Source organism: Pezoporus flaviventris, unplaced genomic scaffold (assembly GCF_033815535.1).
Source record: "Pezoporus flaviventris isolate CSIRO_AGI_PZ_B2104156 unplaced genomic scaffold, CSIRO_AGI_Pfla_v1 ptg000007l, whole genome shotgun sequence".
Classification (NCBI taxonomy): Eukaryota; Metazoa; Chordata; class Aves; order Psittaciformes; family Psittacidae; genus Pezoporus; species Pezoporus flaviventris.
In genome coordinates, this window is record NW_026892555.1 from 11,286,095 (window position 1) to 11,308,562 (window position 22,468).

The 22,468-nt window shown below is 46.7% G+C and overlaps 1 protein-coding gene across 4 annotated transcripts; it reads left to right on the forward strand.

Annotated features, from left to right (window-relative positions):
* The first annotated feature begins 678 nt into the window (after positions 1-678).
* On the forward strand, positions 679-21,677 carry FBXO32 (F-box protein 32). 4 transcript variants are annotated; one of them, XM_061447765.1, is made up of 9 exons: positions 679-805; positions 3,713-3,825; positions 5,533-5,582; positions 6,260-6,352; positions 12,685-12,778; positions 13,644-13,828; positions 17,237-17,419; positions 18,983-19,126; positions 19,787-21,677. In XM_061447765.1, the coding sequence occupies exons 1-9, from the start codon at positions 690-692 to the stop codon at positions 19,874-19,876; spliced, it is 1,068 nt and encodes a 355-aa protein (XP_061303749.1). In that variant the 5' UTR covers positions 679-689; the 3' UTR covers positions 19,877-21,677. The 4 variants fall into 4 exon arrangements, with proteins under 4 accessions (XP_061303749.1, XP_061303750.1, XP_061303751.1 ...); XM_061447766.1 differs by lacking the exon at positions 679-805 and adding an exon at positions 1,209-1,297; XM_061447767.1 differs by lacking the exons at positions 679-805; positions 5,533-5,582; positions 6,260-6,352.
* Positions 21,678-22,468: the final 791 nt, after the last annotated feature.

Sequence of the window (22,468 nt, forward strand, 5' to 3'; positions counted from 1 at the left end):
TTTAGAACCCATTCGATACAGAAAAATTTCTGTGTTCTCTATATAGAACCACATACTACATTGTATATATAGACTGCATGTTTTCACAAGGTTCTAAATTTGTCTGTATGTTCAGATTCTGTATATTTCTATAAATAGAACACAATTTTGTAATACATGAAAATGTAAACCACATTCATAAGTATTAACAAACATGCCTGTGTAAATGCTTGCGTTATTTGTATCAATAAATTGAATATAGGAATGTATCTGGAATACACATTATATCTGGAATTGCAATATGCATAAGATGTTACGTTTATATGTATCTGTAACCGATAGTTGATGCTTTATCAACGGAACGCGACCACCCACACTCCTGCGCAGTACATGGACTCACTCACGTCTTGCCGCTGCTCACCCCCTGTGACCACGCCCCCTCTGACAAAACCACGCCCCCTTACAGCAAAGCCCCGCCCCTCTCCCCGCCCAGGGCCTCTCGCGGAGGGCGGGGCGGTGCCGATAAACACCGCCACGTGCGGCGCGGCGGGGGCGGGGTCAGCCCCGCGCTTCCGGCAACACTGCGCTGCATAAATAGCGCGGCGCTGCGCGGCGCTAGCAGCCCTGCGGCACCCTCGGCGCTACTGTGCTGTCCTCCGGCTCCGGTCCCGTTGCCGCTTCTTCTCTTGGTGTCGGTCCGTCTCGCCGCCATGCCGTTCCTGGGGCAGGACTGGCGGTCCCCCGGGCAGAGCTGGGTGAAGACGGCTGACGGATGGACGCGCTTCCTCGACGAGAAGAGCGGCGGCTTCGTCGGCGACATCAGCAGGTACCCGCGGCGGCTCTTGTGGTCCCCGCTCCTGCCCCCCCTCAAGGCGGTGCCGCCAGGGGGCGCCGCGGTGCGGCTGCACGGCGCTGGGGGGGGGGTCGGTAAGATGGACGGCGGCGTCTCCTCTCTCCCGGGCTGGGGCCGGCTGGGGGAGGCTCCTGTGCGGAGCTGCCGGTAGCGCTGAGGCGAGGGGGCTCGGTGTCTTTCCCCCGCGCATGTGATGGACCCGGAGCCCGTCTCCCTCAGCCCCGGCGGCGGTCCGGGCTGTCGATACACAGAGGCCGTTGTCCCTCTCGGTTGTGCGACGGGAAAGAAGGGGGTGAAAACAGTCGCAGCCGCACGGCTTGGGCGGTGTGCCCACGGGGAGCATCGCTGAGCCTCTCCTGTGGGAATCTAGGGATATCCCCCTGCTGAAACAGCCCTGGCTGGGGCTTCCCGGCTCTTGGGCTGGAGCGGGATGATGTGTTTGAAGCCATGAGTAATGTACCTTCCGTGCTGCTTGACTAATCTGCCTGCACAACATCAACAAGCCCCGAGCTACGGCGCGCAGGAAGCCTGTGCAGCAGTGTGGGTGTTCGTGGTCTCCGGCCAAACTGCTCCTGTCAGAACCAAGCGTTTCTCAGAGCTGCATCTTGTTTTCAGTTAGGTTTGGGCTGAGGGATGGGTCAGGAATGTCCATGGCAAAGGGACGTGGAGCAAACAGGGATTTGCTGTGAGCCGTTGCTGAAATGTTGTTGTGCAGGGAGGTTTATGTAGCAGGTCTCCCTTTTGTGCAAGCGCTAAGTTAAAATGAAGTTCAGAATGGAAAGCATCTCACTTGTAAGTAGGTAGGAAAATGGCTGTTAATAATGTGATTGTGTTGGGAATACTGGCTTTGCCATGGGTTTATGCATCCTTTTTCGCATTAAAAAGCGAGCAGGTGACATACTGGCCCCAGTCTGGGGTCCTTCCAGTGCCAGGTGCTGGTGTCCAACTGTTCAACCTGTCAAGATGTCTTGGAGAAGCGTATGGAAACCTGGCAGTACATAAACAGGGGATAATCTGCCTCCCATGCTGGAATTCGTCCATTGCTGTTATGAAGGTTTCAGATTACAGAGTCATTCAGTAGGAAGTCAACAGTCAGGGGTGTGCTGTTGACATAAGATTTAAAGCAGATCCATCTTGTGCTCTTGGGCCTGGTGTGTTGACCCATTATTGATAAGATGCAAGCTCAAACATCTCAAACCTGCTTCTTCCTTACTGCCATGCTCTGTTCTTGGGCTTTGGTCCCCCACCAGAAAGCAGCATGGATGGGGGAGATGCGCAGCTGAGATGTTCTGCTCTTAGGTTTAGGTGATCCTGGTGGAAGTGTCAGGCTCCCTGAGCTGTTACTGTGAATACTGTGCACCTGCACTGCTGCTGTTCCCCTCGTGCAGTATGGTGGTGGAACCTCCAGGAGTTGCTGCAGATGTCCTCTGTGAGGAGGACATGGAGCAGGAAGGGGGAGCTGATACTCTTGATGTTCTGAAGCCAGGGAAGTTTCTTCTGCACTGGGAGCCATGTGAGATGCCAAACCAGAACACCCATCTGGAAGAGGTCTGGGTCCCTCATGGGGCTGAAAATGACTTGGTCACTTGGTTCCCATGTATGTTGCTGGCGTGGCTGTGCTGACAGATGTCAAACAGGAGAGATGAGGAACCTTGTCCCCCAGGTTTCATTCCCTTGCAGGAGCCTGGGCTGGGTAGCTGTCAGAGGTGTGAGCTGGTATGGTGCTTGTGTTGTCTTTTGGAGGCAACATAAACATGAGGTCTGTGGAGGAAGCAGTCTATGTGAAGGTCCTCATGGCTGTTGTGGAGGAAGCTTGCCCAGGGCTGTAAGCAGCAACTCTCAAGGGCCTGCCAGAGCTCCAGGGGTGACCCAGCCACAGCAGCTGAGAGGTGCAGTGATGTGCCTGGGACCTTTCTTTGAACTCGGAGCTACAAAGTGCCACCTCCCATCCCCTGTGAGCTGCTGGGGCAATGGGGGAGATGGGGAGCTGTCTGTTTCATTCTCTTGCATGCATTTCCTGTCTTCACAGCATCTCCACATGTAGACATCATTCCCACGGCTCTGGGCAGCATGGTGGGTGCGGGGTCCTCTGGTGTGAAAGCTCCTGGTGGGTGCTGCCACCCCCATGGATCTGTGCTACAGTGATGTGACTGTCTGGGGGCTTCCCAGTTTCACATTGCTACATGGATCTGCTCATTTGCAGGTCTGAAGAATGTGGAGATGTTGATGCAAATCCTCTTTATAGATAGTCTTTCATTGGCCTTGGAGGAAATAAGGGGTTATAGCTCTCTGCACTAATCATATAGTTACAGCAGAGAGCTCCAGCAAAAGCAGATGGGCAGTCTTGAACTAGAGATCCTAGCTGTTAATTTGTATAGTCACTACTATGTGGTGTTTGGAAAGCCATCAGCAGAGTCTGGACCTCAGCTGAGCTTGAAACAATGTTTTGTGGGGACTCTTGTTAATAAATATTTTGAGTGCATATATATGTCCTCAGATATCTAAATATGTCTGTCTGTGGAAGTCTGAATGGCTCAGAGGAATTTACCACTTGCAGCAGGAAGATACGGTGCTACATAAAGATAGAAACAGGTTAAAGAAAGGAAAATACTGCCCAGTAGTGTCCCAGCACTAACTGTGCAATCTGTTTTACTTGTTTCTGTTCGTTATGGGTATCGTAGCACAGAAAGGAGACACCAGAGGCCCATTTAAGAATGCCATTGCTGGATGCAAAATCTGCATGTAGACCTCTTGAGAGCAGCCTGCAAGGAGACAGCTTTGGAGCTCCCAGAGAAAACCTGTGTATTTTCTCTCCTTGCAGGAAACAGTGTTCAGCAGACTGCAGAAATAAACAGAAACCTTGCTTTGTGTCATTCACAGCTTTTGCAAGAAGGATGATCACAACAAAGAGAATCTCTTCAACAGCCTGAACTATGATGTTGCTGCCAAGAAGAGAAAAAAAGACCTGCTGAATAACAAAGCCAAGATTCAATGTAAGATGTCTATTTGGGCTTTCTTTTTTAAGAGGAGTTGCTGCAATACAATGGAAAATGCTTCATATCTCTGGTTTTTGCAGTTTATGAAGCCTTCCAGAGTGTCTTGAAGGGCTTTGCGCCCATGTTTGACCTAAGTAGAGAACTTGGATACGGTTTAATGTGAAGATTTATGCCCCTGTTATAATCCTTGCTCTGAGGAGTTGTGCTTGTTCTGTTCAAATTTGTCATTTGTGCTTGTCAGAAAGAGGGTAATTTTTTCCTATGGTACATTCAAATGAACCAGTTCCAGGGTTTGGTTCCCCCCCTCCCCCCCACCCCATAGACTTCCTTGTGCACAATAAGCTAAATTTATTCTTCCTTCCATATGCATGTTGAGCACTAATCTACATTACTGGAGGCTATAAGCCTGAATGCGAGCTTTGATCCTATCTCTGTGCGCGGAGTGCGTGAAAAATGAAATAAGATTTCAGCTCACTCAAAACAATGGAAGGTTTGAAATCCCTGTGTGCTCAGTGAGCAGCAGGGGTCTGGATGGTGCACTGTGGAGGACTCGGGGGAGCCTGCAGGGGCAGCAGGGTCTGTGTTGATCTGATTGGAAGATAGGTACTAGAGTTCAATGTGAGGGCTACAAATGTAAACACACACAGAGGAAATGAGTTACAATTCCCACACTACTATTAGCTCATTGTGCATCCCCCAGGATTTCAGAAACTGGTGCCAGAAGTTGGCCCCTCAGTGTATTTGGTTCTCTGAACAAACAAATGTTACCATGACAGTTTTTGGCTGGATTCTGCTGTGACCTACTATTTAAAAGGGCCTGGTGAAGGGTCTGCACATCTGTAACTGAGATGGGCTGGCCTTGGGCTCACAGTACCAGGCAGCAGTGACATCGCTGCATCCTTAGGTGGAAGGACTCCAGAAGTCTGATATTTTCTTTAAGGAAAGAAGTCTAGCAGGACAGGGAGAATAATTTTCCTTACACTAGCTGTTGATTGACAGTGTGTGGTGGAAGTAGTGTCAAAAGCCTGTGGGAGGAGGATTGAGCAGCAAAACTGCTTACAATAAGGGCTTTACTGCAAACCAAGTCAGTGTGTGGTAGGTACAGGAAAGCTATTTTGGGGAGTGGATGGGACAACTCCCATTTCTGAGGGAAGGGAGGGGCAATTAGAAATAGGAAAATTTTGGTCCCAAATAGGTTTTTCTTTTTTAGCAAGTTAGCTGCAAGCACAAGCATGCTCCTCTGAGCCTGACCTCACTGCTAAAAGCTCTCTCCCACATGCCTGGTGTCTCATGACATTTTTGCTCAACTTCAAATTTGACATTCAATCCCAAGCCTGTAACCAAGGTAATGAATAGTTAATAAAATCAATAACAACAGAACCTGGCTGTCAGCCACGCTTACTGTCTGGGACCAAATAAAAGGAGGTGCTATGGTATATCTGTGGCTGGCAGATTAAACATTTAGAGTCTTGAGCTGTGTCACTGAAACAGAAGCCCTCTCTAAGGCTCAGGGCTGCAGTCTCAAATGAAGGAGTATGGAAACAAAGCAGCTTAGCATGTTGCTAGATTTGGTTTCAAGTGCAGATGGTTTAAACACGAAATAACTTCATTTGCACTAAAAGGGCAGTGAGTGTTATGAGCAGAACAGAGATCCAGCCCTCTGAGGTGGGAGATTAACTGAGCAAAATGTCTTTATCCAAACAGATTTCCACCAGGAGAAGTGGATCTATGTTCACAAGGGGAGCACAAAAGAGGTGAGTGCCTCCACAGGTTCTTTGTTCCATTTTCTACTGTGTTTTCCACACAGTGGGAGATACTGTATTGATATAAATCACCAGAAGCTCTTCGGAGATAAGTAGAAGATCTGGCTTGTGGTTGGAATTTCAGTAATGATTTTAAGCCCCAATCAGGGAGCCAGGGCTTGCTGTACATGTGTTTAAAATATGACTTGTTTGCTTCCCTCAGTTAAAAACAAAAAACAAAAACAAAAAAACCAGCCATTTGCAGACCAAGCCATAATACTGTTCTTGGCTTTCATCCAGAACAATCCTAACATGGAAAACCATTGGAATTCATCACAACGCCTTGCTTGTGCTCATGGAGAGAAGCAGCTGTATGAGACTGCTCTGAACTTGCCCTACATATTGAACCATGGGAATGTGTGGCTCATTCTCACCAGTAAATTCATGGGTCATGAGCAGATCTTGGTCCCTGTTGAGGAAAATACCTTAAATCTACATCTGGCCATGCCCACTCCTGATGTCAGTGAGTGTGGCTCTGTGGGAGGCCTCCTCCAGCTGCAAGCTGCTCCCATGGTTTGTAACCATGAGCTTGCTCAGTTGAGTTTGCCCTGGGTCACATCTACCTGGTGCTGTCTGGACTCATGTCGGCCAAAACATGACCCAGACTGTGTTGTTTTTTTTTTCCTCAGCGCCATGGTTACTGCACCTTGGGGGAAGCCTTCAACCGACTTGACTTCTCCAGTGCTATCCTGGACTCCAGGAGATTCAACTATGTTGTGAGGGTGAGTGAAAGGCCAGGGTTTATTTTGCTGTGATGGTGGTAGAGGCTCTGAACTGAGCTGCAATTGGGTGATAGGAAGCACTTGCTAAGAGAGGCCCAGGTGTGAAAGGAGGGGGTGTTGTGCTTTGCTACATGAAGTAGTTGATGGTAGCTGTGTTGATAGATGCCCAAAACTTCCTCTTTGATCTGTTGAAATGGAGAAGCACATAGGTGGTGGTAACATAGGTGATGGGCTGTCCTTAGCCTAGCATTCCTACTACTTTTCAATTGTTAAATTCACTTCTGAAACCCAGAGAACTTAGTTTTTCATCCCTGACTTCTCAGTTCAGCTTAAGTGTAACTTCTGTAGCCCCCAAAGGGAGCATGGCGTCTCTGCAGAGGCCATAGAGCAGCAGAAATCTCTGTGCAGAAGGCTTCAGCTCCATGAGGGCTGTGAAGCTTTATCTTGCTTGAAGTGATAAAGGAGAAACACTGAGGAGCTGAGCATTTTGGGAATGAGAGGTTGGGCTAAACCTCTTCGAGGCACTGCTCAACTTTTGTGAGGATCATGGTTACTCTAAATACTGTGTGAGTAGCAGTGGTTTCAGTGGTGAAACATTTGGTTACTCCTGACACCATTAGTTGGTAGGAGGAAGGCATCAACCCCCAGTTCCCCATACTCTGGCTTTGTGTAACAGGTCTTTTGGCTCTGTGTGGCTGAGGGGCGTGGTAGTGGCTGGGGAGCTACTGTCTCAAGGACTGTGGATGCTTGTATATTATGTGCATGTGATCTGCAAATTGATCTTGAACTTCAGATGTTTATCAAGGTTTGGAATTCAATAAGCTTAAAAAAAATCTGTTAACTTGAGGCTGTTTATAAACAGCTCCTTTTCACATCTCATCAGCAGCTGATCACTGATGAGGCACCAGCTGTTCAGGTTTTAGGTTCTGGAGCAAGCAGCATTGGTATTGCTTTCCCTTTGAGTCAAATGTCATGAAGTGTCTAAGGAAGAAGTGATCTGGGCAGGTTCACCATGGTTTGTCTAGGTGACAAGTAGCCTGTGGAACCCTCTGTCAGCCTGGGAGGGTATCTTGCATAGGACTGCAATGATCGAGCAGAATTCCTATTTAACATTTTGAATAGTGAACTGAAATTTCAGTGAGGCTGGTGTGGTCTGGTGGGGAGGCTCTGGCTGACCTTCTTCCCCCTTTTTTCCGTAAAGCATCCTGAATCTGCTGTGTCCAAAACAGCAGTTTTCTGTATGGAAGTCGGCATGTGTCCTTGTTTCTACAGATTGGCTCTCTTTTGAGCTTGTAAGAATAGTTTTCCCTCAGTAGTTTTAAGGATACAGCACTACTGAGAAGTATGAAGCTTCCTAATTGAGGCTGACTTGTGGTTTGGCAGATTAAAGAAGGTATTAAACCTGGTACCATGGATCAAATAGAAAACTGGCTTCTTAAAATGAAAGACTTGTATCAGCCAAGTCTCCAGTGGATAGTAGCTCATAAAAGTGCCTTAGGGGCCAGATTCACTCATGTAAAGCTCTGCCTAAATGTGGATCTTGCTTATGGTCCTTTGCAAATCACAGGCCTGCTAGAGCACACAGATGAGCAGACTGTCACATGGAAAATGCCTTTGAATATTGGCAGGCATAATATTTTTCCTTTCCCTCCCTTGTTCTCTCTAGTTCTGCCCGTTGCTTGGGGTATCTGATTAATGTCATGCTACTTAGTTCATCAACCAAATGCTTTCCAAGGAGGGAAGTTTAGAGTTGGAGGCTGGGGAAGAATATGAGGTTGTCTGTAGGGGAAAGGGGGAGAGAAGCAGCTGCAGGCTTGGGATTCTGCTAGCTACATGCAGACTTGCCCTACAGAGAAATCAGCTACATCGCTGCTGACATAAAAATGGGCTTTCAGGCTGAGCATCAGCTTGTCTTTTTCAAAGCATTCCTTTCTGAATTTCTCTGAACTTAAGTGCTACAGTGGTTTTGGTGCTGATTTTGTCATACATGTCTGCTGCTTAAGATATTCCCAAAGTAATACTGACAGTGCACTGATCAAATGGGCACCTCTGAGGTGGTGTGAGCTGCAAGAAGCTTGGCAGGTATTCATGGAGCCAGTGAGTACATATAACTGAAGAAATTCTCTTCCAACATCAATCTCATCTTGACAGTCTGATGATACAGTGCTGGAAGTGCTAAGTCTAGGCATTGGTGCTAGGAGTTGATTCTTGTTGATCTTTTAAACTATACCATCTGCCTGTGTGGTACAGGACAAAGTTTTAGAGCTAGTAATGAAGTGTGTGGTTGATACAGAGGACCTAAACTGTTCTTGGTCTTGAAGCAGCCCTGGTTTCTCTGGCTTTAAAGACTGAAAGTATTCTGTAAGCAAAAGTAATATCAGCAAAGTCAACAAGTACCTACAGCCCAGCAGTTGTTTGTTCTCCTTTGGGATCACTGTTCAGATGACAGGTTTTACAGGTTGCTTCCTTCAGAAAGGTTTTTTGTATGATGGTTGTGCAGTAATATCTCAAGGGAAGGTGCTGTGTCTGATCATAAAAGCTTAGGTTAGGTTAAGCTGCATGGGCACACTTCTGGAATAACATGATCTAGATAATGGGCAGCCTGCTAAAGTAGTCTTTTATATAATGTTTTTACAGCAGTTAGCTCCAGGAGCCCTGGATTTATGCTGTGCTGAAAGAATCTGCTTGATGCTGTCTCATGGAGATCTGTCAGCACCTGTGCTGTAAATCATTATAACTCGCCCTGCTCTTGCTCTGCATCCAAGCTGAAAGCCAATGTGACATTTCAGCCACAAACTGAAGGGCTGTGAGAGCAAGGTGGGGCTGGAGGAGGAATCTTTCACTGCAATATGTTTTTCTTAAGCTGTACAGATGTGAGGAACCATAATCCCCAACCAGCAGGAGCTTATGGATACCCCCAGGGTGCAGTCCAGGTTCCCCATAGCTGTTTTGAGGTATTTAAAGTGGGTTTACACTCGAGTAGTTTGAGACTTACGATTTGTAATTATTAAAACCACTTCTCTTTTTGAGTCAAGGTTGCACCCATCTGCTGGGTGCAGCAGGCCTGCTGGGGGGGGGTTTGGCTCTCTGTGCTATAAGCCGGTAGCTGTGTGTAGTTTGGGGTATGGCTTGCCCACACACCCCGGTGTTGAATGGAGACAGTGGCACAAGGGCCATCTGGCTGTAGCAGGTCTAAGCAATGCTGCGCACAGTAGTTGCTGTATGTGACTCATGTCATGTGTTCTCATGGTCCTGAAGCAGGGAATTTTATTCCCTGCCACATGGCAGTGTTGTGTTTGCTGGGTTTTTCCCTTGTTATGGTAGGAGGACCTGCTCTGCTTGTGGAGCTGAGTGGCTCATTGCACCAGCTGCTTTAGGCTGACTGCTAGTGGGGTTTGGGCAGAAGCCTATCAGTTGTGGGGAACTGAGCAGGTTATTGCCCTGCTGCTGAAGATGCTGCCTCCTGCCAGCTTTGCAGAGGCTCTGGAATAGCCCACTGCACCTCTTGCCCTTCTTCTGTGGCCCTGGCAGACCTCTGAGCACACAAAATGTGGGTGAGATGGTAGGAAGGATTTTCTGTGGAAGCTACCAGATCACCTTTATCAACTTCTGAGGAGGTGAAAGAGTGAATTGGGCTCTAATGCCCTGTTTTCTGAAGGTCTTGCAGGCTTCTGAGGCCTAGTTACAATCAGCTGGAATGCAATCACTTAGTGGTTTTGAAAGCAGGCCTTTTAAAATTGCTCTTAACCTTTCCCTGTGCACTCTCTCCAACCATCTGTCCCTCTCAGTTGAGCGTGGGTTGGACTTAATGCAACTGCATCATAACACATGCTTGCAGCTCTCCAGCCTTTTTACCCTACTCAGCATTAATCTGAATTCATCAGTCTGCTCTTGGTCTGAATTATGCAAGTGGCAACATTGATTTACCTTTTATAATGCTGTAGACCCCCATTTGGCAGTCCATTAAGAGAGCATACTCTGGGTCTGTGCCAAGGCTGAGACCCTCCAATAAACTGGAGTGTGTGGGGCATGGATAAAACTGTATTGCTTACTTGGTTTTTGTGTATTACATGAGCACAGAAGAATAAAAAATGTCTTGGTTTGGAGGGCTAAGCTGGTTGCTTCAGCCAGCAGTCCCTGTGGAGCAGTCCTAGAAGTATTCACAACATAGTTTTCATATGGAATTTCATCCTGTGTTTATTGCTGCAGGGGAAGGGAGGTGACACGTGATATCTGAGCTGGTTCACTGAACATAAATTGAACCTTGATAAACACAGACAGGGCAAATTTGAATCTGTTCATCATTTGCTAAATTGGGACAAAATTAATTTAGCTATTCTTCAAGGAACTGAGATTTTTATCCTTGTTCTTAAAGAATAGTCTTGGCATCTCACTCCTACAGTATTGCATTATGTGATGCTTATCACTGGGTGCATTTTGGTGTTTTCTGTAAGGGGCACAACATTGCTAACACCCAGCCTGGAGGAAGCTGTCTCTGTGCCAGTTCCAGAATGGTGCAATCTGGAGACAGCAGTTGTTCATGCACAGAAGAGCTGATCTGGGTGCATGTGTGGCTAATGTACAGATGGGGTCTGGTGAATTGATCACTATAATCAAGGTCTTAAGGCTGAACAGTTCAGTGTAAGCAGGGTATTACAGACCACTTTGGGGCACTGATATTTTTTTCTACTTCTCCATTTTTTCAAAAAATGAATAAAAGACCTCTTATAAAACATCTTGAGAGTCTTGCAAACTGCCTTGTTTTTAAGAGTATCTAGTTATTGTTGTCTCAGTTTAGCTGATATAGCAAGAAGATGCACTGATACCTGTGTACCAAGTATTACCAACTCCTGCATCTCTTGTTTCCCTCCAAATGAGCCAAGAAAACAGGCAGCCTGCCCTTCACAGAAGCTAGCACAGGTCTTTTTTCATCTTGTTTTCTTTGAGTCATGAGAGGTACAAGATATTAATAGAATGTAAACTAAAATCAATCTGATGGTGGTGTTGGCCTGGAAATCAGACGGAAGATCAGTCACTCAAGGCAACTTCACTGTTCCTAAGTGGTAGTCACATGTGAGCAGAGCAGGCAAATGACTGCAGTGACACCTCTCCCCAGCTCCCTGCTTCATGGCAAGCTGCCAGTGACTTTTTGGACGCATTCTTACAGCGGGGCAAACAGTTCAGCTCATGACTTATCAAGTCTTGTCAAAAGCCATCTTAGTTACTTGACACAAGTAGTTGCACCTTCGCTGGGCTCTGCAGTGCCAGCAACTGGATACTGTAGCTGCAGATGATAAAGGATTAATAAGCTAGTCATGTGGTAAAGTGTTGATTGACTTGTAGCATAAAAGGTTTTCCCTTTCCTTTCTAAATTAAAACAGAAGGCTATGTACATCCAAACCAAATGGACTGACACGTGGACAGCCTGTGTATTTATATAATGCTGGGGGAAGGGAGGAAGGCTTGGAAGATCACAGGACACATGTTCTGCAGTGCACTGTCCATAGGGAACTTCCACAGCTGTTCTTGTGGTGGTAGAGCTGGGGAGGAAAGGGCATCTTCCCTATGGGAAGTGCTTCCTTTAGCATCTGCAGCCTAAATTCAGTGTTCAGCTTGTACACAAGTCAGATCAGTGATGGGAACCAAATCCTAATGGAAAGTAAAAGCAAGACCTCCATTAGGGGAGGTTAACAAGTAAACAAGACAAATGGGGAAAGGTGGCTTGGCGTTTCAGCTGTAAGAGCTGAACAGAGGAGGAAACCTTGGGGGAACAGGAGTTTGTTGAAGGGGGGAGGCAGTTTTTAATACAGTGCTCAACCTTTCTGCCATGGTGACAGCCCTCTGACAAAACCCATGCAACCCAGGAGCTTGACGTAAATCGCGGAGTCTGATTCTCATTAGTGCTTCGTCAGTAATATCCCCATCCAAACAGGCATTCGCTCGTGTTCCCTCATGACAGGGCTTGTTTATGCCCCAGTGAAGGACAGTGACGTTGGCTGTTCGTTGTTCTCTTGGTGTGAATAGAGGCTGCCAGCCTCAGCGCTGCTCTGTGGTTTCTCTGTGTCTCTGAACCATGGAATCAAGTTTTCACACCCCCCCCCCCCCCCCCCCCATCATTAGAATGCTCTTATTCCCCCCTTCAATGTGGGTTTAATTATTTGGCCTCTGCTCTCCTCCCCCTTTGCATTAGCTTGCTCTGTCGTTCTCTCTCCCTTTTATTTTCCAGCAGCAAACAAGTGCGTGGACTGTTTTGCTGCGTCATGTGACCAGCAGTCAAGATTAGAAAGGTATCTCTGTGCTCTAAGGCTTGCAACCTCTATTTTTATCCCCAGCTGCTGGAGCTGATAGCGAAGTCTCAGCTGACGTCACTGAGCGGCATTGCCCAGAAGAACTACATGAACATTTTGGAGAAAGTGGTGCAGAAAGGTAAGAGACAGGAGTGGGGAGGGGGAGGAGGAGGCGGATCTGATCTGATCTAACCTGCAGTCCTGTGGGGACCACATCCTTGAGAACAGCCAGGCAACAAACCTGGTGTGGGTGAAGAGGGGCACCACTGCTTATTTCTGTAGTGCAGTTCTGTTTTCCCTTGGGGAAGGACAGGAGAAGGGGGCCAGTGGGAAATGCTGTATTCCAGTAGGTATCTGAGGTGATTCCTCCTTTTCCTTGCTACCACCCCTTCTGCATCCTACTGAGTCCTATTTCTGACTGCAGAAGAGATGGGCTGCTCCTGCCCCCAGCCTATTTGCAGCCTCTGCTGCCGCCTTGTTGCCAGTTTGCTGTATCAAGTGCTCCCACTGCTCCAGAGGGAAGGAAAGCTCCAGAGCTGTCTTCACCTGCTAGGGGGGCTGAATGGTTGACATGTGGCACTTCCCTCCCTGATGCTGTAGCTCTGTCTGAAGGCTGGGATTTGAGAGCAGCCTCTTAGTATGTGTATACATAATGAGAAAGGAGATCCTGAGCTGTCTCCCTGCACGTCAGCTGGGGTAGATGGGGAAGAGGTACACATGGATATCAGAGGGGAAAACTGGCTGCTTGCCAGTGGTGAGAAATGGGAAGTGATGCAGAAAGGGCAGATACTTCATCTGCTTATCCTGGAGGATCTCTTTCCATCTGTTGTCTAACCTACTGTGCCTGGCTAATGTTTTAAGTGCTTTCCTCTAAAAAGAAAAGCACAGGCTGGCTCTTCTGGCCTGTGGGGTTATAGCAGATAAATTGACCTGCCTGAGGAATGTATAGATTTAGAAAAGGATTTGGGCAGTTTCCAGTTTTAACCTTTCCTGTTCTTCCAAAGTCCTTGAAGATCAGCAGAACATCAGGCTAATACGGGAATTGCTGCAGACCCTCTATACATCTCTCTGCACGTTAGTTCAACGGGTCGGGAAGTCTGTCCTGGTTGGAAACATCAACATGTGGGTGCACAGGATGGAGAGTATTCTCCACTGGCAGCAGCAACTGAACAACATTCAGATCACCAGGGTAAGCACAAATCATGAAAGCTAAAAATAACATGGCTCCTTTGTGAAACCTTCTCATGTAGCAGCTCTTACTTAGGTGACTGCATCTCACTGTACTCCCAAGTGCAAGCACAGAGTGCTGGGGAAGGACCTGGAGCTGCCAAAATAACTGGATGCATTCCTAACATTACTTGTGTCCCTTAAATCAAACTCAATGTACATGACCCAGGATCATGCTCGCTGTTGCTGGTCACAGACCCCATGGTTTGACTCCTTAATGGCTGTGAAATGTTGTGCAGACAAAGCTGGGCAGGAAACCACCTCGCCCACTTGAGAGTCCTCAGAGACTAAGCCTCAGTTTAAAAAGTCAGCTCAGTCTTTCTGAAACTGAGATGTTGTCATCAAAACCTGTTTATCAGATAGTTGAGGTTTTAGATTTGCTCAATCTGTAAATTAAATGCAAATTTCCAAAGAGCTGTGCAACTTCGTGCTTCCTGGCTGAAAATGTCAGTGATTGTTCCAATAGTCTGGAGCTGCCTGTTCTAGCCGGATGAGTCCTGCTTTTACAATGTGTGTTTTCAGCAGTGTCTCTGTGGATGGGAAAGATGTATTGAGAAATTCCTAACCTGGCTTTGCATGGGAATAGTCTGAATTTGCTCCATTTCACAGAGTCACAGAAGGGTTGAGGTTGGAAAGGACCTCTGGAGGTAGTCTGGTCCAACACCCTTGCTCAAGCAAGGACATCTACAGCCAGTTGCCCAGGACCATGTCTAAACATTTTTTCCACTTGGAACAGATACCTACTCACAGGAATGATCAAGCTTTCCCCCAAGGCTGATCTCTGGTGTGCCCCTTGTAGGACTTTCCTGTGGCGACCTGGACTGTGAAATTGGTAGGGCAGACCAAGGCATGGCTCAAGAGAATATAAAGAGCACCTTTTTCTCTGGGGGGTTAACCAGAGAGTCATTTACAAAGGATTAAGCAAAGGGCCTGTATTCATCACTTTTCCTGGAACACCCGGAAACAATTTCCAGTTGTTCCCTGAAGTGATGCAGGCAACAGGGCACGGGAGATAAACTCTGGAGAGTTTGAAGAGCTGCAAAAGCAGCAGTGCCTTATCTGATGGTGGTCAGGGAGTCCCCACCTGCTGTCACTCCCAGTGTGCAGCTTTTGGGATGGGCCTTGCAAGGGAAGCACTGACCCAGCTGTGAGGTGGCTCTGGGGCACAGCAGGTCCATGAGCTGGGGAGCTGCCCTGTGCCTGGGCACTGTCAGGCTCAGCTCACCTGGCCGTCTGCTGCCCTGAGTGCTGCTTCCCTCTGCTTTAGGAACTCATAAAGGGCAGACAAGCATTTCAAAGAACTCTGTCTATCCAGACTAAAGTGCATCAAAATGTTGCTTGTGAACAGAACTCATTTCTGTGTACTTACATGTGTATTTAAAGGCACTTTTCTAAAATAAAATAGATGTTGAGCTTGCAAAACAAATTTCACACCCGTGAAGATGACTTCAGGTCAAATTAGAACAAAACCAGCTGAGTTTAGAGGAAGGAAGAACAAGCTCAGCTCTGTGCAGCCAGTTGCTTACAGTGCCCTGAGTGCTTCTGGGGTTTCTGGAGGGGGGGAAATGTCTTGCAACAGCCAAGACCTAAACCTTTAAAATAAAGAAACTTGCAAAATATTGTGTGTTAGAGTTGCTTTAAAACAAAAAGCAAGCTCTGTCCAGAAAGTGACAGCGAACTGCTCTGATCTCATCTGTGTTCCTTCTCCAAAATAAGTAATGTTTGAAAGTCCTGGAAAGGAGTACTGAGGGAAAAGAAGTAGCAGATAAGTCTTTGGCCCTGACTCGGGAAACCTGTAAGGATTTGCTTGAGTCACTCTGGTTTCTTCAGAAATAAGACATAAGCATGAGCTTTGGGGCTTTTTTGAGCCTCTGAGCTTAGTCTTTTCATGTTGTGCCATAGCAAAGCTTATATGTAGAGAGTGCAGGAGAATGGAAGGGAGATCAATGGGAGGTGATCCAGGCTTCAGTGCATTCTTCCTACCTCAAGATACGACCCAGGCTGTCATGGGAAGAAATGTCTTCTGGAGATGGCAGAGACAGTTCACTCCTGGAGCGTTTCTTTCAGGCCTGTTGCTGGTGGAGGTAGCCAGAAATGATGCGTTTGAAAAACTGTGGCACTTGCAGGTACCGGGTAGTGCTGCATGGTTTGGACAGGCTGGTGATGAGGGCACTGAAGGGAAGGGGGGAGCTATTTGTGTACACACATACTTGTTGTGCCTGTGGAGTTTCACATGGGATGACCGGAGGTGGAACCACATGATTAAAAGCAGCTTCGTGCAGTGTTCCCCTGCTGATGGTGGGCCTCGTGCTTCTTGTTTGAAACAGTTAATAGCTCTGCCAATTGTGAGATGGGTGCTGTGACTCTGTGACTTAAAATAGCAGCATCTCTATGCAGGGTAAATGATAAACTTGGCACATCTGTCTAACATTGTTTCTTCATTGGGACCTAATCCTAAAAGCTGCTGTTTGCCTTAATAAGGCTGGGGCTGGTTTTGGAGCAGTTGGAGTCCGGGTTGTGGTCCTTGCTGATGCTTTGCTCCCATGTGTGCCTTGAATTTCTCCCAAGTGCAGGGCCTGCGAATCTGTTGTGGTCAGTTTGTCCTGGAGCTGTGCCACCATGATGACCTACAAAACAGTCCTGCACCCCATGTAGACCAAGCAAAGGTGGATGGGGTGTGAAGGTGGCTTTTGTCTCTGTGGGCTAGGATGTGCTCTGGTGTGGCTGAACAGCCTAGAAAGCCATGGCTGCAGCTGATGGGAAAGGGGCAGGTCCTTCAAGTGTTCGCAAAGTTAGTCTTGCCAGCAGTGACCTGGGAAGACATGCAGGGAAAAACCCTGCTGTGGGTGCTCATCAGTCGCTGCTGTGGTTACAGCAGGGTCCTGTGACAGCATAAGCTAAAACACATGTCAGAAGAGCATGAGATTCCCAGCAATATGCATAACATGAGTCTGAACTTGAGAAGTAGAACTGATCTCCCTCATGGTGGAGAGACCTGGGTGGTTTATAGTTGATACCATGATGCAGCCAATGTCGTGCTGTAGTGAAAGCTGGTGGTGGTGCTTCTGGGAGCAGAGTCTCATAAGTATGGATGTGGGATGCACAAAAAGGGAAGGAGGAGGCTTGAACTGCAACTCTGCTTCTAACTACTGTATTACATGTACATGGCCTCATCCTTGAAGGTATCTCGAACTGTTGTGGGGCAGAAGGTTAAATATCTCTATGTAAAATGTCTCCTTATTCAAAGAGGCAACTACAGCATTATCCTCTATGTGAAGAACAGTGCTAAGAAAGCAGTAACTCTGCTGCAGCATAGAATTGCTTGGGTTTTCAGCTTCCTGTGAACTCTATTTTTGTCTGTCTCTTCCAGCCTGCCTTTAAAGGAACCACTTTCACAGACCTACCATTGTGTTTACAATTGAACATCATGCAGCGACTGAGTGATGGGAGAGACCTGGTTAGCCTTGGTCAGGTGGCTCCTGACCTGCAAGTGCTCAGCGAAGACCGGCTGCTGTGGAAGAAGCTCTGCCAGTACCACTTCACAGACAGACAGGTACTACCACCACTTTGCTTGTTGTACCCCACTTGCAAGTGAACACATGGGTAGGACACTCTTAATTGACTCGCCTTGGATCTAAGTGCTGTGCCACAAGCTGATAATACAGACTGGCATGAGGATGGCTGTGAAGATGATTTATGTAGAGGGTTTTGCATGCCACAGAAATGATTCCTGAAACAGGAGCCTGAGGAATTAGTCATATGGTGAACTTCAACCCTAATCCAGGTAGTAACAACTGCAAGTCATGCTCCTCTCACCATGTGTGTGGGGAAAACGTGCAGGCAAGTTCCAGCCTGGACCCTGATGTCACAAGGACAGACACCCTCACAGAGAATCTCTGTGGATGTGGTCCATGAGCAATGAGTTGTACTGTCTTATGCTTTAGAGCAGGAAATCCCCTCTGAGCTGTTCTGTGAGTGACAGGACTATGCAGAAAACAGCCCTGTGGAAAACAGCCCTACCAGTACCCAAGTTTACATAAGGCAAACATCTTTAGCCCTTTACAAGCTGGTAATCATATAATTGCATGGCTGGGAAGTGTCCAACCCCCTGCCACTGACTGGGACACCTTCCACCAGACCTGGTTGCTCCAGGCTGTCCAAACTGGCCTTGAACACTGCCAGGGATGGGGCAGCCACAGCTTCTCTGAGCAGCCTGTACCAGTGTCTTCACCATCCTCACAGTAAAGAACTTCTTCCTCATATCTAAGTCTACTCTCTTTCAGCTTAAAGCCATTACCTCTTGTCCTGTCACTACTTGCCGCTATAAAAAAAAATCCCTCTTCAGATTTCTCATAGGCCCCCTCTAGGCGCTGGAAGCTGCTCTAAGGTGTCCCTGGAGCCTTCTCTTCTCCAGGCTGAACAAGCCCAATTCTCTCACCATAGCAGAGGAGCTCCAACCCTCTGATCATCTTCATGGCCTCCTGGACTCATTCCAACAGGTCCACGTCCTTATGTTGTGGGCTCCAGATCTGGGGTCTTCTAAACTTAAAATCAAAGTCCCTCTCTGTATTTATAGGTGAATGTCTGGGATGTTTATGCCAGACCTCAGCACTTCAGGGACCGTGTGCCACATCTCTCTGATTACTTGGCTTTATTTGCTCTGACTATCTGAATCTGACTTTGGAAGTGACTCTGCGGAAGTTAATTCAAGTTCAGTCTCTGCAAGTAATGAACCCTTGAAGATGGGTGTTGCCCAGGCTCATGTGACAAATCATTGACTCTGCAAGTCAGTGAAGGAGCAAAATAACTTCCAAAACTTAAATGCAACTGTACTCACTGTCCTGCCAGCCAGAAACCGTGGCTAGAGTAGTGACAAAATAGCTCCCAGTGTTTCAGGATTCATATGGTAATGTTAATGAAATAGGAATAGATCCCGATAACGGTATTGGGTGAGGCTGTTGCCATCAGGAAGCTGGTTGTAGCTGGATATTCAGAGCAGGAGCTTTCTCAGGAACTGTTACGGGACCTCACAAGGTTGCTAGGGAGAGAACATGAATTGGGAAGAACAAAGCATTATTTTTTTGACCTGCTACAGTTGTTGTTATTTTCTCTTCAGATTCGCAAACGGCTAATCTTATCTGACAAAGGGCAGTTGGATTGGAAAAAGATGTACTTCAAGCTCATAAGGTGTTACCCACGGAAGGAGCAGTATGGTGACACGCTGCAGCTCTGCAGGCACTGCCACATCCTCTCCTGGAAGGTATGAGGTGCTGGTGGGGCAAACTCGATTGGGGTGGGAGCACTGGGGCACCCAGTGCTTTGTCTGATTGCAGCTGTTTTGGGGTGCTGTTGTTCCTTTGCCTCCATAACCTGGTGTTTTCCTACATCTTAATCCTCCCTCAGCTGTTAAGGTCCTTTCTCCCCTATGCTTGAGATCCGATTTTTATGTTGAACAAAAGTAGTGGCCCTCAGAGGGGAGGGAAATGGGCATACTTTAGGGCTGCCTGCAGTAAATCACCTTAGCATTGCCAGAAACTCCTCCCACCCATTACATGGAGGTGGAGATATTGGCAACACAATTAGCTGGCTACAGAACAGCCTAGACAAAAATCTGCTGGCTGCTGTGGTAGGGCAGGTCTCTATAGTTAGACTTGTGCTGCTGATGGTAGGCTCCAGCCTCTCATCCCTCAGAAAAAGGGAAAAGAATGAACTGGATCTTTGCTGGTTTTATTTCCTGTGACTTGCCAGTAGCCCCTAATACACAAAGCTCAGTTCTGACTGCTTTGGAGAGTAGAAATATTATTCTGGGCTCTACTCTGCTTGCAAGCAGGATATCTGGCAGGGGGCAGTGCTAAGTTGGCTGATGCTCTGGCACCCTTTCCACAATCTCTCTAAATGGAGTTGTTTTCTCCTTTCCCAGGGCACTGATCACCCCTGCACAGCCAACAACCCGGAGACTTGCTCCACCTCACTTTCGCCGCAAGACTTTATCAACTTGTTCAGGTTTTGAACTTGGGTCACCGCAGCTTATGCGATTCTTACAGGACACTTTATGCCACTGAGCTTGGACACTCCATTTGTAAATAGTGTAAATATTCATGTCTGTTTTGAAGCTCCTGAGTCAAGGAACAAGAGGATCTCGGAGATGAAAGGTGAAGTTGCTCACTGACGCACAGCACTTAAGGAATACAGACTTCCATAGGACTGGTGTATAAACGCAGCACGTTGTACAGAGTCCCTTTTTTTATGATCAGAGTACAAGATACAGGGCAAAAAAAAATTCATGTTCTTGTTTTTAGAAGTTAAAAATGAAATTGCCCCTCAACCATTTGAGAACTCTTTTGGTTTGTTTCTCATAGAGAGAAAGCAATACGAGGCTAGGACTGTTGAACTGTTCCTCCATCTGGTTTTATTTAGCATACATATTTATAAATATGATGTTTTAAAACTATGAAAAATATCCCTGTGACAACTTTAACTTTTGTTTTTAAAGGACACATTCTGAAATGCATGGAACTCTAGCCTACTTGTGAGAGAGAATGGCAACATACTACTTTCTACCTCTAATAGATTGAGTACCTTTCAGACAAGAATCCAGTGTACAATGTGAACTTTTGTATTTTGTACAATGATTTAAAGGGAAATGTTTGTGATAGTAAGCATCTTTTCTTGTATTAATGCTTACCTCTTTACATTAGTTATCTTGCTCTGTGCTTGAATGCCTAGATGATAGGCACCATATAAATACCTAAGACTTTACTCCATCCTCTTTTAATTTGTTGGGTTTATGAAAGACTAAGCAAAAGGGGAAAGTGAAGCCACAAGGATGAAGATTATCTAAAAGGGAGGAAGTTCTATTATAGAGAAACAAAGGACTGGATTTAATCTCATCATGTAAAGACTTATCAACTCCACTAGGTTAATTACACTGGTTGAAATCCCAAGTGAGGTTAGAATCTGGTTCTTCAAGCCCATGTTTTCCAACACTGCTCTGTATTCCCACTGCTGTCAAGTGAATTCAGTCATCTTGGGGCAGGTAAAATACAGGGAGAACTGGACCATCCAATCTAGTGAAATTATGCGGTTTTTAGTCACTTGAGGACTGACAGCATCATTTAAGACTACTGGAGTTTAGGGTGATGAGCGAGACAGCATAGAATCATAGAATAGTTTGGGTTGGAAGGGACCTTCAGAAGTCATCTGGTCCAACCCCCATGAAGAAACTGGTCAGCATTTTCCTAAAAACAGCAGTCAAGACTGGGGTAATCAAGGGATTTCCAGCATGGCACTTGGCATCTTTGCTACTCACACAGAGAAATAACCAAAGACCCAGCCTAATCCCTTCCACTTCCAGTGCTGAGCTGCTTTATGGGATCATCTAACACCAGCCTAGAGCTAAACTTTCAATCCTATGGAGTAAGTGGCCAAACTGACTTCACTGTGGCCATGATCTGGCTCAACATCTCCTCTGTTGCACGCAATGCTTCACTCTTCCCTAGAGTGGATCTCGAAGCATCCAGCTCATATCTAACAAGGTATGGAAGGGTTTTGCTGTTTGCCAGTAGATTTCCTGTATAGCACTTTCTCTGTGCTGATGTAAGCAGAATACCTTGGAAGGGTAAACATTTATGTGACTATGTACAAAGAACTGTGAGGAAGTGGAGTACTCAGGACAATTCAGGAAGAACTACTTGAGTTAATTATTGTTAACTATTCTGTTCCTTTTTTTACATTTTTATAACTGACTTTCCACACTTTTCTGGAGCTGTTTATATTAAAAATTGACAGTATTTGCATTTTTGCAAACTAAATCGCTTTGCATTTTCTTGGAAGAGATGCAAAAAGGGAAAAAAGCTGCCTCTAGATGGAGCACTGGGGAAATGGGGGAGGAAAACCAGGAAAATGCTGACAGGAGCTGCCCTTCTGCCTTCCAACAGCAAACCCAAGCTTTTGCTCTGTGAGCCTGTGCACCCTTAGCCATAGCCCAGAGCTTGGCACTCTCCAGAGATGAGGAGAAAACACGTGCAGCATAGAGAGCTTTGTCTTGGTGTTGATGCCCCATCCATCAGTTTGCTGGTGGAAAGCGTAAGCCTGCTGATCATACTCATGTCAACTGAAAGTGATTTAAAAGCTGTTACCTTGGAAAAATTAACTTGTGCTTGTTTGGAGGGACGTTTGAGTGAAGGAGGCCGGTTTGTTTTCATTCCCACACTGTGTGTTCATATTCATACCCACAGTGGGTAGATGAGGCTGAAATCTGGCTTTGTGAATGAGGATATTAAGGACAGAAACATGCAAGTGAAGTGAGTGAAGCACTGCCACTGTATTTGGAGATTGTTGTAGCTCCTTTTTCTAGAAGTGAGAGGATCTGTGCCCCTTGGCAGCATCTGTTTCCAGCTCTGACCTAGGGTGGCTTTGTTCCATTGTCTTGCCACCCATAGTGAGCCAACTTCACTATGGTTGATGGGAAGGCAGTGCTACTTCACTATGAAATGCTGGGGGGTTCTGCCTAGTCTGAGTCCATGCTTGGCAGATAACACTTATCCACTGTGAGATTGTGACACTGGGTGAATTTCAAGCTCAGGTTTGAATCCAGCCTAGT

Excerpts from the sequence above, each read along its gene's own strand:
- FBXO32 (XM_061447765.1), top strand. The coding sequence starts at position 690 with ATGCCGTTCCTGGGGCAGGACTGGCGGTCCCCCGGGCAGAGCTGGGTG. Across the intron at positions 6,353-12,684 it reads GATTCAACTATGTTGTGAGG|CTGCTGGAGCTGATAGCGAA; the intron begins GTGAGTGAAAGG and ends TTTTATCCCCAG. Across the intron at positions 19,127-19,786 it reads GCCACATCCTCTCCTGGAAG|GGCACTGATCACCCCTGCAC; the intron begins GTATGAGGTGCT and ends CTCCTTTCCCAG.